Source organism: Haliotis cracherodii, unplaced genomic scaffold (assembly GCF_022045235.1).
Source record: "Haliotis cracherodii isolate W230 unplaced genomic scaffold, xgHalCrac1.p SCAF_1, whole genome shotgun sequence".
NCBI lineage: Eukaryota > Metazoa > Mollusca > Gastropoda > Lepetellida > Haliotidae > Haliotis > Haliotis cracherodii.
The window spans coordinates 38,704,987-38,724,310 of record NW_027266264.1 but is presented as its reverse complement, the minus strand read 5'-3'; the positions used below and the strand labels follow the sequence as shown (position 1 = coordinate 38,724,310).

General features: G+C 39.2%; 1 protein-coding gene across 1 annotated transcript in view; it reads right to left on the bottom strand.

The window, feature by feature from the left end:
* Window positions 1-19,324, bottom strand: part of LOC139477634 (elongator complex protein 1-like) — an 80,134-nt gene that overhangs the window by 37,968 nt on the left and 22,842 nt on the right. The window contains exons 15-18 of the mRNA XM_071260032.1: window positions 18,399-18,496; window positions 17,057-17,110; window positions 14,847-14,949; window positions 11,171-11,360 (exon numbers count right to left, since the gene is read on the bottom strand). Of these exons, the coding sequence (XP_071116133.1) occupies window positions 11,171-11,360; window positions 14,847-14,949; window positions 17,057-17,110; window positions 18,399-18,496 (445 nt within the window). The remainder of the gene's footprint in view (window positions 1-11,170; window positions 11,361-14,846; window positions 14,950-17,056; window positions 17,111-18,398; window positions 18,497-19,324) is intronic.

The following is a 19,324-nucleotide window of genomic DNA, read 5'->3' as shown; positions in this document are numbered from 1 at the left end:
TGGGGACAGTAAATATTAGTCTTTGCATCAGCACAGTGTAACTGATCAAACTTCAATTATTATCTTTAGTTTAAACATATTTATTCAACAATTATTATCTTGCACTCTGAAAATCAACTATGTGAATAAGTAACTCTCTGATGTCATCATTTTAATTTTAGTATTCCATGAATAATGATTAAATCAGATCCTTAACATATACATACTAAACTCATATGGACATTAATTTTGTGCATTATGTGGTTTGTTTCCAAATAAAACAATTCTGATATATAATTTAATAGGAATTAATTTAATTTAAATACAGTAACAGTACATGACATTTTTGTTTGTTTAATCACAAGAACCATGGTGGCACATAAGCTGGTAAGTTTGCCATAGGTTTCTTAGAAAATGCTATCTCAGTCTTCTGGTTGGAATGAAAAGAAACATGCCTGTGTACATGTTTACCCTTGCCAGGTGTATTTTTTCCAGTCAGCCAATCCATTACTTTTGTTCACCTTATATGGTCTATTTTATACATACAGGTACTGCTTCCAAACTGTTTTTTCTTTGTATGCAATCACAGTATCACAACTTCCTCAGCTGGTGTGTATAAAAGTTCCCCTGTCATCATGAAAAAAGAATTATAAAGGAAAGTCATATTTACATTCAAAAACATATCTGTCTTTCCTTGAATACTCTTTGTCTAAGTGCCAGAAATGTAAGTGTCATAAAAAAAATTAAAATTTTTTTTTCATAAGGACTTTTCTTAGATAGACCTAGATCTAAGTCAAACCATGTGACTAGTTAGGTAGAATTATAACCTTATAAGCCCTCATTTCTGAGGTGTCCATATTTTTCACATTTTTAGGACTAAACGTGATCCGTGTAGATCTGCCTGTTTTGTTATGTAAAACAATTTCTTGTCTTAAAAAATGAGAAAAGGAATCATTCAGACGAATTTTTTTTATCCCATTGATTCACGAAAATCAGTTGAAATGTACAGTGGTGACTTTTGTACCCAAAATTTCTAGTAATTTGTTACCCAAATGGGTATGTGATTTTGTAGATCTACCTAGAATTATTTCAAAGATATACATTAATTTGGTGTCTTAAACTTAACATAATATCACTTTCCTATCAAAACAATTCATTCTAACTTAGGTTTAACCAACTTAACTGGCCTCTCCTTCAGTGACAATACGTCAGTTTTCTCTCAAAACTAAACAATCAATTTCAAGGATCACAGTCATAATCATATTTGGAACTTGATGAAATATTTTATTATGTGTTCTGTTCATCTACATTAAAACATAAATATAATTATAGATCTATTGTCTTATTTTCTTAGGTACAAATTCACAAAGTATTTTGGGTACAATTTAATTTGTTTTGGGTACAAAATCACACATATATATAAATAGGAGCCTAGAATCTATATATATTTACACTACCTCGTTGTGTACCAAAATGTTATCGGTTCAGAGGACGGGAGGTTCTCAGAAAGTTTTCAACAACATCTTTAATATTTAAATTGTTCTTTTTGTAATGTTAGACAAATAACAATATTATGTTATTATTATGGCATATCAATACGTTGGATCGCTCTCCGTTGCGCTCGTTTATAGAAAATATTTTAAAATTAAAATCATCGAGCGTGAAATCCATTACGGTTTCGGATTTAGACTTACACATTTTATGGCGACAATCACGAAGAAATATGAAACAAATAAGAGTGAAGACTGCTCTCCAGATCAATAAATAGTAAATAGTTGACGAAAAATAGTAAATTATGTATTTTCTTTTGAATTGGAATCTATTTCGGAATTTCTTTATGATAGCTTACCAACTTTTGCATATTTTGCTTCCATGTGTCACATGCGGTACGTGCTTCCGGTTTCAGAAATGATAGCTAAAATTGCAAGTATTTTGATTATTTCTCGTAAAATGCATTATTTTGCTATTGAATGGTTTACCTAGAATGTATATCAGTTCAGATTTTGCGTATCAGCCAATATTTGTCATTTTTCGCAGTGTTTGTTGACTTTGTTCGACTCAACAAATCGCGAGTTAGGCCACGCCCAAACGTATCGCTGACGTTTGTCGGCTTGGCAATGTGTCGGAAAGTTTATCAAACGAAATCATTTGCAAACTCTTTAAAAATGAAATTCTTTTTACAAAGATTTATACATGCGTGTCAATAATTCTAGAAAATTAAGTTAGATGTAACAAAATGATTGTAATAGTCTAACGGGATAACTATGCATGTGGAGTTGTTTGTTTACCGCCGTTGCCATGATCGTACAAGTTCCATCCAATCGATGATGTTACGATTCAGATTGTTTTTGTTTACAATTAATTACACCGAAAGTTGCTAATTTTTAGAAATAATGGAACATGAGTGTTTTCCTTTCGTCAGCAAACAAAAAATTATGATCGAATAGGAAAAATGATGAAATTATAAAGAAAATATCGGACTGCATGCCGCTCAACGTGAAGTGCCAAAAGTCAACAATGGCCGTTCCTGGTAGATGTGTGCCGAGAAGTTTGGCCGAAACTTTTTTAACTCGCGATATTTTCTTTTTGAGGTAAATAAATGACTGAACGTTTTGATATTGAGCAAGCTGAGCATTTATGCATGTCATACGTAATTTAAATGTTACGCAAAGCCTTCTTGGTAAATAGATATGGCGAGTTTTATTTTGGGGTGTTGTTATGCTATTCGCCTGTCGAATGGGTTCGACATCAGATGCACGGGGATGGACACCTCTGTCGAATGGGTTCGACGTTAGCGTGCAGAGCTTTAAGGATGTCGAATCTGCCATGCACAAATACTACCTCGTTTATGGGAAAAAACTCGACCCAATACCGAGACCAACAATGAGTCAGTTTTATACACCGTCAGAGGAACAAAAGAACCGCGAGGTCACATTTCCGATTATGGGATTGACTGCTGTATTGATTTTCAGCTATACAATAGCTACGCAGTCACAGCTGTGGCTATGCATAAACCATGATCTATAAATAGCCTAATCAATATCTCACCAGTGTAGCTGTGATTTGCATTTAGACAAATGATATGATAGATGTATAACCATGAATAACTGCAAGTTTACACTCATGGGGAAGACGACTCTATGTAACCGACGCTGTGTTGATATTTACTGCGGTATACACAATTATTACATCAAGCGTGGACACATAAACTATACGTGTTCAGAATGCGGGATAGGGGTCAAAGGTCGTTATTGTTTATGTAAGAAACACGGTGCTGATAGGGTCAGGAATCAGATTATTTATGCTAGGAAGAGAGATTACATCAATGAGAGGAATAGGTTGGGGAGAATACGTATTTAGATATATGAAAACAACCAATTAGACATTTGTCTCATTTTGCATATACCATTCAACCACAATGGTTTTTGTCAGAGAGTTGAAGGCTATGGCAAAGCAACGTGGTCTACGTGGATATTCTCGTATGAGAAAAGCTGAATTGATTACCTTACTCGGTTTGGAATACAACAAACCCCAGACTGTTAGAGAACTCAAAGCTCGAGCGAGAAACAGTGGGCTGAGAGGTTATTCTCGAATGAGAAGAGCTGAATTGATCGCTTTACTAGATAATAATAATGATGTTGATGATAATGATGATGATAATGTTAATCAACAACAACAAGAATTAATATTTGTACCCATATCCGCCGGCGTTGGTAAATATCTAAGAGGTTGGAAGATGGATATTAATTCCAACATGGATGTTAATGATATTAAGCCCATCATATCGAGTAAAATTAACGAGGAGTTAGATGATTTACATAGTATAAAATACCAGCTGACGATTAAAATGTCATTGAGTAAAAGTAACACAGACGATAGCGTCGAATATACCGAACCATATTTCCGTAGCAATCAAGAAGTTATAACCGAATCCGATACTATAAACGCATCATTAGATACATCAATTCAGAGGATACAGGAAACTTTAGAACGCTGGACTAATAGAGGTTCGGGTTGGGGTGTGGATAAAATCGATAGTTTATATTTAGATATAGCGAATTATATGCCTTTCAAAGGTGGATCTTATATAGATTTACCCCCGTATTATAAGAAGAAAAAAGCCATAATTAACGTAAAAAATAAATCCGATGATTGTTTAAGAATGATGATAAGATCTGCATTGTTCCCCGTAGACAAAAAACCCGTATAGACCTTCTAGCTATCCCCAAAACGATGGACTCAACTTCGATGGTATAGACAAACCTACACCAATATCACAAATTGATAAGGTGGAAAAGCAAAATAATTTAGCTATAAATGTTTTCGGACATTCTAAAGGAATTGTTGTACACAGGATAAGCTCCGCTCCGGAACATATCCCCAGAATCAATTCATTTTTGATCCAAAAAGATGGAAAATATCATTATACGTGGATAAAGAGTTGAAACAGGGTGCTATACGATCAAACAAAACATAAGGAAAAGAAATATTTCTGCGAAAGATGCCTGCATGGGTACAGCAGACAACATCTATTAGAAGTGAGTGAGTGAGTGAGTATGGTTTTACGCCGCTTTTAGCAATATTCCAGCAATATCACGGCGGGGGTCACCAGAAATGGGCTTCACACATTGTACCCATGTCGGGAATCGAACCCGGGTCTTCGGCGTGACGAGCGAACACTTTAACCACTAGGCTACCCGACCGCCCCAGATCTATTAGAAGTGCATAAAGAAGACTGTAGAGGTGTTGGACAGACTGCTATCAGGATCGATATGCCTAAAGAGGGAAAAAATATATTAAAATTTGAACATTATTGTAATCAAATGCCAGTACCGTACGTAATTTACGCCGACTTCGAAGCGCTTATCAAACCCATAGAAAATAACAACCAAGATAATAAGCAAGGTAGTAGTTTTACGTACAAAACTCAAGAACATATTCCTTGTGGGTTTGGATATATAGTTGTAAGGTATGATGGGAAAACAAATACTCCCGTGATTTACAGAGGTCCCGATGCAGCGGGAAAGTTCCTAGAATATCTACAAAATGAAGAGAGAATAATCAGGGAAAAATTATCGTGTAAGAAACCCATGCGTATGACGATAGATGATTGGAGGGCCCACAAGAAGTCAACGAGTTGTCACGTTTGTAATAAACCCCTGGATGGGGATTCCGTAAGAGATCATTGTCACGTCACGGGTAATTATCGGGGAGCCGCGCATAACGAGTGTAACTTGAAACTAAAAATGAATGCTCAAACAATACCCATCCCCGTTGTGTTTCATAACCTTAGAGGATATGATTCACATCTCATTATGCAAGCTATCTCAAAGACCGACGGCGGTTTAACGTGCATTCCTAACAATATGGAAAAATACATATCGTTCTCGTTGACTAAACCTATACATTATAGGGACAAGGATGGGAAATCTAGAATAAAGCAAAGTAAGGGGCTTAGATTCATAGACTCCGTACAGTTTCTGTTATCTTCCCTGGACAATTTAGCTAATGCGAACAATCCCGATGACTTCGCGAGAACAAATAAATATACCGATAAGATAACTCGTCATTTGTTGCTGAGAAAAGGTGTATATCCTTACGAATATATGGATGATTGGTCTAGATTCGAAGAAACTGAATTACCACCCCTCGAATCATTCTATAGTAACTTAACAGAATCTAGAATAACAGATGCCGATTATGAACACGCTCTGACGGTCTGGGATAAATTAGGTTGTAAGAATTTAGGTGATTATCACGATCTGTACTTAAAAACCGATGTACTGTTACTCGCCGATATATTCGAGATATTTAGAAAGACGTGTTTAAAACAATACGGCTTGGACCCGGCATGGTACTATTCCAGTCCCGGACTATCGTGGGATGCATTGTTGAAGAAGACCGGCGTAGAACTAAAACTACTCACAGATTACGATATGCACTTGTTTATTGAGAAAGGATTAAGAGGGGGTATAGCGATGGCAGCGAAAAGGTATTCTAAGGCTAATAATAAATTAGTGGAAGGATACGATCCGAGTAAACCCGACACGCATATATTATATCTCGACGCTAACAATTTGTACGGATGGGCTATGAGTCAACCTTTACCCACGGGTGGTTTTGAATGGGTCTATGATATCGATATCCATAATAATGATGAGAATAAAGGGTACATACTAGAAGTTGACTTGGAATATCCAAATTCCTTAAATAAAGACCATAACAGTTATCCGCTAGCTCCCGAAAGATTAATGGTTAATAAAGACTGGATGTCGGAATATCAACACTCCTTGATGGGTAATAGTAGGTTAGCTAACGTAGAAAAACTTGTACCAAATTTGATGGATAAGACAAAATATATAGTTCACTACAGAAATCTCCAGTTATATCTATCGTTAGGTATGTAACTTAAGAAAATACACAGAGTTCTAAAGTTTGATCAAAGCCCTTGGATGTAGCCCTATATAAGGTTGAACACAGATTTAAGAAAGATAGCTACCAGCGATTTCGAAAAGAATCTATATAAGCTCATGAATAACTCGGTATTTGGTAAAACTATGGAGAATCTAAGGAAGCGTGTTGATGTTAAATTAGTCAGATCTAATGAGGAAGAAAGACTCAGGAAACTTATAGCCAGTCCGGCTTTTAACAGAAGCAAGATATTCGATAACGACTTAGCCGTGTTGCATATGCAGAAGAGTAATATAAAATTCAACAGACCGGTGTACGTCGGTATGAGTATTCTCGACTTGTCAAAACACTTAATGTATGACTTTTATTACAACGAACTTAAGAAGCAATACGGCGATAGATGCGAGGTGTTATATACCGACACAGATTCTTTGTTGATGGAAATACAAACCGAGGATGTGTATAAAGATATGGCAGAAAGAATTGATATGTACGACACGAGCGATTACCCAAAAGATAATCCACTGCACAGCGTAGTAAATAAAAAGGTATTAGGTAAGATGAAGGATGAATGTGCTGGGACTCCTATAGCGGAGTATGTAGGATTAAGACCTAAGATGTATTCTATAAAAAAGTCCGATAATGGAGAGATAAGAAAAGCCAAGGGTGTTAAGAAGTATGTTGTAAAAAAGCATATCAAACACGAACAGTATAAAGAATCATTATTCAACGGTAGAACGTTCAAACACGAGATGAACTCTTTAAGAAGTTACGATCATAGGATATATGGATTAAGAATGAACAAGACATCATTATCCCCCTTAGATACAAAGAGATGGATTGATAATGATGGTGTAACTACCTATGCTTATGGTTATGGTGGTAATACCGTACCATCGGGAACTATGAACAACTCTTCTCGTACAAATGCCCTACCCGGTCCATCTTGAAGATAATAAAGAATAGGCTCTCCTTCTTTTGTAACCAATTGACTAATGTTATACGTCTTAAGGGACCATATGGGATCGGTTGCGCGACATAGGCCTCCCTCGAGTTCACCGGGCTGGTATAAATATCTTACCCTTACTCTATCCGGAAGTTTTCGTTCTTTGCCTTTCCTCGGTGCTGAAGATTCGGAAGTCACAGATTTCATTTTAATCGCATCGGATGGTTTCTTCCCTATTAATCTCGTTACTTCATTATTCAGCGCTGATACAACGGCTGATAATCGTGTCACCCATTCGGTTGATCTCAATCACTCGGATTTCATTTCGATCCCATACTGATAGCCAAACAAACGTTCCGCTAATGTCCTGTTAAATCTTTCAACGATAGCTTGACTACGGTGGGCCTCTCTTTCACCACGGACGATTTTGACATCGTGCTTTGTTAACAGTTTAGTTACCGATCCCATAAACTCGCGACCGGGATCTGCTTGAAATAGCTTAGGCCATTTTAGTGGTCCACGTTTATATATGCGACTCAGTGCATTAGCTACTTCTGTTGAATCTTTCGAGGTTAATGGTTCAGCCTCTTTGTATCGACTAGCCACATCCACTACTGTTAAAGCGTATTTATACATTTTGCATTTTACCTAATCGTGGGGAAGAAACAAGAGGTCAGCCTGATGAACTTCATTCGTCGTAAAAATATCAAACTTCTTCCTCGGTATATAACGCGGTGCCGGTAAATATATTTGCCACAACGCTTGTTTCTTTAACCAATCCTTGGCTACATCTTTAGATACCTTAGCCGCGGTGGCTAATTTTTTTATTGCTCCTATACCTTTCCAATATCCTCGTGGGCTATAGTAAATTTTATTCATAATTAATTAATATTGATGTTTCGTTTAATACAACTCATGACTATCGTTGAATCGCATAATCATTTTGGCATAAAAAATTCCATCTGTAGTAGCAGTATAGGTATATGAATCCGGCTCCAGTGGAAGTGAGCCAGAACCCCCATTACCTATAAAAATGTATATCATAGACTCCAGGTGGTGATGAGCTGGAGTCAATTTAGCTGAATCTCATGACTATCGTTGAATCACATAGTCATTTACACATAAAAAATGCTACCTGTAGTAGCAGTATAGGTAATAAATCCGGCTCCAGTGGAAGTGAGCCAGAACCCCCATTACCTATACTACTATAGTACAGTTGCCATGGAGAGCCACTCTGGAGGCAACTCTGCCTTGCTAGCTTGGGGGTGTTTCATTCCCGCCACATCATGTGCCTGTTTTCTGCAAATACTAGATCCCTGCACATTCCTCAAGTTAGTCCATTTGTCGAAGGTCACTGACCCCTGCTTATTAACTTACATGTCACAGCGAAACCATGTGCTCATTTGAATATATACCTCAACGTCATCATGTAATTTCCACAACAAAATATTTCATTAATACAGAATTCCTTCGATGTGAGGCTCAGAACTTATCAATAAACTTTTTTACAATAGAATCCAAAGATGTCACTGTAAAACAATGGTCTGGTCAGGCTGCATCTCACCCAGGTCTTAGGGGTAGAGAACATAGGCGGTATCAATTCCGCCATGATCTTGTAAGATTTCCAAACCCTCCATCAAATATGGCTTATAGACCATGAAACCAAGAGTCCAACACCGTGGATGTGGGTGTCGATGTGGGTGTCACAGAATTCACAAAGCACACCCTTTTCAATAAGGTTTTATAATGCCAACATAGCTGACACAAGTAGGAATATCTGGGCAGCCATTTGATAAAAAAATTCAAAGTTGAAAAAAAGGACAAAAGTACGCAATAAAGGTCAAATATTACAAATAAAGAGCTAAATTTTGCTGATACAGGTCAAAATACAAAACGAACAGACGCCGGTTAAACAAATACAAAGTTGAAATAAAGGTCAAAAGTATGCAATATTAATATATCAATATATCAAATGTTACGAAAAGACGTCATAAGAAAAGAAAGAACAATGTGTACGAAAGAACGTCGGTGAGCACAAAAGTATGTTTACAATAAAGAACGTCAGTGAGCACGAAAGGACATTGACAGTAAAGAACGCCAGTATACTGTGTAATCGACATCTGCCTAAGTAGTACTTGCATTTTGTATACAATCTTCAATAAACATTCATTTAACGCTAAACTAGGATTAATCTACAATGATCTAATAACTGTTCATGCTTGGTGCAACATGAGGGTGCTATGATACTGTGTCCTGTTTCAGACACACATTGTCATAACATCTGAAAAGAAAACATTGTGTGAGAATTTGTTTTATTTAACAGCTTTTCGCAAACTGAGTATAATAAAAATGCTGCCTAATATCTGAACATCAAAAATATATATCAAATGGATTTAGAATCGTTTTAAAATGTTTAAGAAAATAAGCAAACATGAATGCCGAAGCGAACAGTTTACTGTATTTATGAAAAGGCCCTTGACCGGTGATGATGCTAAAACGCAACATGTATATACACAATGTGTACATTATACATTATACATACATGTAGATATATGTATATATGTGACGTCAGACGGTGAGTGCACGAGGAATGATGTAATACATCGTGCACCTGGGCATGCAGTTATCATATACACGGTGGAACAAGCCAATTAAACTCTGATTTTTTTTACAAATTGCAGGGACATCTGTGTTCTATATTGTCAACATCCTTTTGTGCTCACTGACGTTCTTTATTGTTAACATCCTTTCGTGCTCACTGACGTTCTTTCATACACATTGTTCTTTTTTTTCTTATGATATCTTTTCGTAAAATTGGACAATTAATATTATGTACTTTTGACCTTTATTTCAACTGGCGTCTGTTTGTTTGGTATTTTGACCTTTATTAGTAACATTTAGTTCTTTATTTGTAACATTTGACCTTTATTGCCTACTTTTGTACTATTTTTCAACTTTGTACTTTTTTACCAAATGGCCGCCCAAAGGAATATGTATACAACAGAATAACATTAACAATGTTAAAATGTTGTGTTGGAAACCAGGCTGAAATAAGGCATGGAAACATGAACCTGATCAGCATGACATTCACAGTACATAATAATGCACTGAAGTATGTGTGAAAAGCACGTGCTTACCTCCTGCTATGTCTAGAGCCATCACGAACAAGATTGGACCAACAACGTTCAGTCCAAAATGGTGGGAAATCCAGCCACATGCTTCACATTAGTGTTCAAAGTACACCAGCATGTGAAAAAATACTTTATCACATACCAATAGAAAGACAAACCAAGATCAGTGAACAAACCAACAACCCTATACAGATTAATGAGCCCACAACTGTCCAAGTTGACTTTGGCAAAAATTGTGAAAAACAGAAGACAGGCGTATGGACTGGGTGATCATGTGAAGTGTGGACGTTTGTGTTCAGTCGAACAGTTTAGAACTTGTTCGGGAACAGTTTCCCTAATGTATGACTTTCCAGTCATGTTTTCTACATGTATTGAAGGATAAGATAACAACAAATATTTTCATTGAAACATATCAAATCAGTTGTAAATCAGAAGAGCCTTCACCCATTTGTGAGCGAGCGAGTGAGAGCGTTGCTTCATACAGCAATATCCTAATGGTATTTCACTGCAACCTGTAAATATTATATGAGGTTGCTTTGTAGAAAGGGGCCCAGGAAATTCAATGTGATAGGGAACAGTCTGATTAGACTGAATCACCAAATAATTACAATCATACTCAAAATGACAATCCACATTTTCACATCATGAAAAACGACATCCACAGACACTGTTTGAGATAATGACTTCTCAGGAATGTGTGTACCTATCAAGATACTTGCGAACAGCTGACAGTACAAGAGCTCTGGGGTGTATGACCTCCAGGTTACCCCTCGGCATCTGCAGCACCAGCTTGGTGGCCTCAGGGACCACAGTCACGATGCGTGACCCTCGCTCCACGCGGCGGACACACTCATCAAAAGGGTGGGCCTTGCCATCAGACAGGCTAGGTAAATCTGCAATTCGACACATTCTCATACTAATACTCTGGCACATGATGTTTATAGCAATTTGATATCTTTCCACAGTCAAAGATTTCAGTCTCTGAATATACAGCCACTCAAATCAACATATAACTCACAACGCATACCCACTCTCATCACCATAGCACAAACACATACACTCACACATCACCATAGCACAAACACATACACTCACACATCACCATAACACAAACGCATACCCACTCTCATCACCATAGCACAAACACATACACTCACACATCACCATAACACAAACACTCACACATCACCATAACACAAACACATACCCACCCACATCAACATAACACATACACTCACACATCAACATAACACATACACTCACATATCACATAACACAAACATATACACACACACATCATATAACACAAACACTCACACATCACCATAACACATACACTCACACATCACATACCACAAACACATACCCACCCACATCAACACCCACATCAACATAACACATACACTCACACATCACCATAACACATACACTCACACATCACATAACACAAACACATACACTCAAACATCACATAACACATACATATACACTCACACATCACCATAACACAAACACATAAACTCACACATCACATAACACATACACTCACACATCACCATTACACATACACTCACACATAACCATAACACATACACTCACACATCACCATGACACAAACATATACACTCACACATCACCATAACACAAACATATACACTCACAAATCACCATGACACATACACTCACACATCATATACCACAAACACATACCCACCCACATCAACACCCACATCAACATAACACATACACTCACACATCACCATAACACATACACTCACACATCACCATTACATATACACTCACACATCACCATTACACATACACTCACATATCACCATAAGACAAACACTCACACATCACCATAACATATACACTCACACATCACCATAACACATACACTCACACATCACCATTACATATACACTCACACATCACCATAACACATACACTCACACATCACATACCACAAACACATACCCACCCACATCAACACCCACATCAACATAACACATACACTCACACATCACCATAACACATACACTCACACATCACATAACACAAACACATACACTCAAACATCACATAACACATACATATACACTCACACATCACCATAACACAAACACATAAACTCACACATCACATAACACATACACTCACACATCACCATAACACATACACTCACACATAACCATAACACATACACTCACACATCACCATGACACAAACATATACACTCACACATCACCATAACACAAACATATACACTCACAAATCACCATGACACATACACTCACACATCATATACCACAAACACATACCCACCCACATCAACACCCACATCAACATAACACATACACTCACACATCACCATAACACATACACTCACACATCACCATTACATATACACTCACACATCACCATAACACATACTCACACATCACCATTACATATACACTCACACATCACCATGACACATACACTCACACATCACCATAACACATACACTCACACATCACCATAACACATACACTCACACATCACCATTACATATACACTCACACATCACCATAACACATACACTCACACATCACCATAACATATACACTCACACATCACCATAACATATACACTCACACATCACCATTACATATACACTCACACATCACCATGACACATACACTCACACATCACCATAACATATACACTCACACATCACCATAACATATACACTCACACATCACCATAACACATACTCACACATCACCATTACATATACACTCACACATCACCATGACACATACACTCACACATCACCATAACACATACACTCACACATCACCATAACACATACACTCACACATCACCATTACATATACACTCACACATCACCATAACACATACTCACACATCACCATTACATATACACTCACACATCACCATGACACATACACTCACACATCACCATAACACATACACTCACACATCACCATAACATATACACTCACACATCACCATAACATATACACTCACACATCACCATGACACATACACTCACACATCACCATAACACATACACTCACACATCACCATTACATATACACTCACACATCACCATGACACATACACTCACACATCACCATAACATATACACTCACACATCACCAAAACATATACACTCACACATCACCATTACATATACACTCACACATCACCATGACACATACACTCACACATCACCATCACACATACACTCACACATCACCATCACACATACACTCACACATCACCATCACATATACACTCACACATCACCATTACATATACACTCACACATCACCATTACACATACACTCACACATCACCATTACATATACACTCACACATCACCATGACACATACACTCACACATCACCATAACACATACACTCACACATCACCATAACATATACACTCACACATCACCATAACATATACACTCACACATCACCATCACATATACACTCACACATCACCATAACACATACACTCACACATCACCATTACGCATACACTCACACATCACCATAACATATACACTCACACATCACCATTACATATACACTCACACATCACCATCACACATACACTCACACATCACCATTACACATACACTCACACATCACCATTACACATACACTCACACATCACCATTACATATACACTCACACATCACCATTACATATACACTCACACATCACCATTACATATACACTCACACATCACCATCACATATACACTCACACATCACAATGACACATACACTCACACATCACCATGACACATACACTCACACATCACCATGACACATACACTCACACATCACCATAACACATACACACACACATCACCATAACACATACACACACACATCACCATAACACATACACTCACATATCACCATAACACAAACACATACACCCAGACATTAATATATCACAAGAATATATTCTCACACCTCAATCACGACAATCAAGAAACACAATATTACAAGCTCAATGGTTTAACAACATCTGTACATGTAGGTTTGGAATATGTTATACTGCCTTGTCAAAATTACCATAACCAGTGTTATCTGAAGAAATACCGAGTTAGGTACATGTAAGAAGAGGCCTATAGGGCCTGTACTTGGATATTTACGCGGTGAGCAAGTAATACTGTGACTGTTAACCGACAGATACTAAAACAAATGATATATGCATATATGGTGAGACATGACATCATAATACAGTTGTTGCCATTATTAACAGTACATATCACCTTAAGCATGAACATATCAAATGTATATACCCTCATATTATGCAACAAGGATTAGTTGAAAATAATAAATATAAGCTAACCTCTGACCCTGGTATGTCGTGAAATACATCGACATGTATGACTCAGTGTCGTCAGAAGCAGGAACTCATCATGGACAGCGTAAGATGTACAGTTAGAGGCAATCTGGAAACATTGATGTACAGTTAGAGGCAATCTGGAAACATTGATGTACAGTTAGAGGCAATCTGGAAACATTGATGTACAGTTAGAGGCAATCTGGAAACATTGATGTACAGTTAGAGGCAATCTGGAAACATTGATGTACAGTTAGAGGCAATCTGGAAACATTGATGTACAGTTAGAGGCAATCTGGAAACATTGATGTACAGTTAGAGGCAATCTGGAAACATCGATGTACAGTTAGAGGCAATCTGGAAACATCGATGTACAGTTAGAGGCAATCTGGAAACATTGATCTACAGTTAGAGGCAACTTGATCCATCTCATTGGCATAGAATCTGTACCTGTCTCTCACCTCCCTGTCCCTGACATAGATTCTGTACCTGTATCTCACCTCCATGTCATTGACATAGAATCTGTACCTGTCTCTCACCTCCTTGTCATTGACATAGAATCTGTACCTGTCTCTCACCTCCCTGTCCCTGACATAGATTCTGTACCTGTATCTCACCTCCATGTCATTGACATAGAATCTGTACCTGTCTCTCACCTCCATGTCATTGACATAGAATCTGTACCTGTCACTCACCTCCTTGTCATTGACATAGAATCTGTACCTGTCACTCACCTCCATGTCATTGACATAGAATCTGTACCTGTCTCTCACCTCCATGTCATTGACATAGAATCTGTACCTGTCACTCACCTCCATGTCATTGACATAGAATCTGTACCTGTCTCTCATCTCCTTGTCATTGACATAGAATCTGTACCTGTATCTCACCTCCATGTCATTGACATAGAATCTGTACCTGTCTCTCACCTCCATGTCATTGACATAGAATCTGTACCTGTATCTCACCTCCTTGTCATTGACATAGAATCTGTACCTGTCACTCACCTCCATGTCATTGACATAGAATCTGTACCTGTCACTCACCTCCATGTCATTGACATAGAATCTGTACCTGTCACTCACCTCCTTGTCATTGACATAGAATCTGTACCTGTCACTCACCTCCTTGTCATTGACATAGAATCTGTACCTGTCACTCATCTCCTTGTCATTGACATAGAATCTGTACCTGTCTTTCACCTCCATGTCATTGACATAGAATCTGTACCTGTCTCTCACCTCCTTGTCATTGACATAGAATCTGTACCTGTCACTCACCTCCATGTCATTGACATAGAATCTGTACCTGTCTCTCACCTCCTTGTCATTGACATAGAATCTGTACCTGTCACTCACCTCCATGTCATTGACATAGAATCTGTACCTGTCTCTCACCTCCTTGTCATTGACATAGAATCTGTACCTGTCACTCACCTCCTTGTCATTGACATAGAATCTGTACCTGTCACTCATCTCCTTGTCATTGACATAGAATCTGTACCTGTCTTTCACCTCCATGTCATTGACATAGAATCTGTACCTGTCTCTCACCTCCTTGTCATTGACATAGAATCTGTACCTGTCGCTCACCTCTATGTCATTGACATAGAATCTGTACCTGTCACTCACCTCCTTCTCATTGACATAGAATCTGTACCTGTCTCTCACCTCCTTGTCATTGACATAGAATCTGTACCTGTCGCTCACCTCCTTGTCATTGACATAGAATCTGTACCTGTCGCTCACCTCTATGTCATTGACATAGAATCTGTACCTGTATCTCACCTCCTTGTCATTGACATAGAATCTGTACCTGTCACTCACCTCCTTGTCATTGACATAGAATCTGTACCTGTCACTCACCTCCATGTCATTGACATAGAATCTGTACCTGTCACTCATCTCCATGTCATTGACATAGAATCTGTACCTGTCACTCACCTCCTTGTCATTGACATAGAATCTGTACCTGTCACTCACCTCCTTGTCATTGACATAGAATCTGTACCTGTCACTCACCTCCTTGTCATTGACATAGAATCTGTACCTGTCTCTCACCTCCTTGTCATTGACATAGAATCTGTACCTGTCTCTCACCTCCTTGTCATTGACATAGAATCTGTACCTGTCGCTCACCTCTATGTCATTGACATAGAATCTGTACCTGTCGCCCACCTCTATGTCATTGACATAGAATCTGTACCTGTCACTCACCTCCTTGTCATTGACATAGAATCTGTATCGGTCAGTCAGTCCCAAAACAACCTCCTGCAACATACACACAACCCATATACAATGATACCAAGGTGAACATCAAGTGAAGTAGTAGTGATTTCTAAGTTTAGCTTTATTTATAATGAATGCTTTAATACAACCTGCAACCTTCTGTAGCTACAACCCAAAACTCATCAGACACACAGACATCTGAGTCACTGTCAGCCCATCTCTCCCCCTACCAGACACACAGACATCTGAGTCACTGTCAGCCCACCTCTCCCCATACCAGACACACAGACATCTGAGTCACCTTCAACCCACCTCTCCCCCTACCAGACACACAGACATCTGAGTCACTGTCAACCCACCTCTACCAGACACAAAGACATCTGAGTCACTGTCAACCCACCTCTCCCCTATCAGACACACAGACATCTGAGTCACTGTCAACCCACCTCTCCCCTATCAGACACACAGACATCTGAGTCACTGTCAACCCACCTCTACCCCTACCAGACAAACAGACATCTGAGTCACTGTCAACCCACCTCTCCCCCTACCAGACACACAGACATCTGAGTCACCTTCAACCCACCTCTCCCCCTACCAGACACACAGACATCTGAGTCACTGTCAACCCACCTCTACCCCTACCAGACACACAGACATCTGAGTCACTGTCAACCCATCTCTCCCCCTATCAGACACACAGACATCTGAGTCACTGTTAACCCACCTCTACCCCTACCAGACACACAGACATCTGAGTCACCTTCAACCCACCTCTCCCCCTACCAGACACACAGACATCTGAGTCACTGTCAACCCACCTCTCCCCCTATCAGACACACAGACATCTGAGTCACTGTTAACCCACCTCTACCCCTACCAGACACACAGACATCTGAGTCACCTTCAACCCACCTCTCCCCCTACCAGACACACAGACATCTGAGTCACTGTTAACCCACCTCTACCTCTACGACACACAGACATCTGAGTCACTGTCAACCCACCTCTACCCCTACCAGACACACAGACATCTGAGTCACTGTTAACCCACCTCTACCCCTACCAGACACACAGACATCTGAGTCACTGTCAACCCACCTCTCCCCCTACCAGACACACAGACATCTGAGTCACTGTCAACCAACCTCTACCCCTACCAGACACACAGACATCTGAGTCACTGTTAACCCACCTCTACCCCTACCAGACACACAGACATCTGAGTCACTGTCAACCCACCTCTCCCCCTACCAGACACACAGACATCTGAGTCACTGTCAACCCACCTCTACCAGACACAAAGACATCTGAGTCACTGTTAACCCACCTCTCCCCCTATCAGACACACAGACATCTGGCTGCAGGCATATGGCAGTTGGAGGTCTTGTCCACACTCAGTGTTCCATGGCGACAGATTGTCATCATCTGAAAAGCAGATCAATTTAGAATCAGCAGTTTAATTTCATTTGTAGGGCCTTCTATGTTTAGTTTCTGGAGACAAAATTTCGATGAATAGAAATGCTGTGTGGTGTTTAGGGTGATCTCATTAAGTGGTGTTCACCTCACCCGACAGGTATTGGAGCAAAGTGATGCAATTAAGTGGTGTTCACCTCACCCGACAGGTATCGGAGCAAAGTGATGCAATTAAGTGGTGTTCACCTCACCCGACAGGTATCGGAGCAAAGTGATGCAATTAAGTGGTGTTCACCTCACCCGACAGGTATCGGAGCAAAGTGATGCAATTAAGTGGTGTTCACCTTACCTGACAGGTATCGGAGCAAAGTGATGCAATTAAGTGGTGTTCACCTCACCTGACAGGTATCGGAGCAAAGTGATGCAATTAAGTGGTGTTCACCTCACCCGGAAGGTATCGGAGCAAAGTGATGCAATTAAGTGGTGTTCACCTTACCTGACAGGTATCGGAGCAAAGTGATGCAATTAAGTGGTGTTCACCTCACCCGACAGGTATCGGAGCAAAGTGATGCAATTAAGTGGTCTTCACCTCACCCGACAGGTATCGGAGCAAAGTGATGCAATTAAGTGGTGTTCACCTTACCCGACAGGTATCGGAGCAAAGTGATGAAATTAAGTGGTGTTCACCTCACCTGACAGGTATCGGAGCAAAGGGATGCAATTAAGTGGAGTTCACCTCACCCGACAGGTATCGGAGCAAAGTGATGCAATCAAGTGGTGTTCACCTCACCCGACAGGTATCGGAGCAAAGTGATGCAATTAAGTGGTGTTCACCTCACC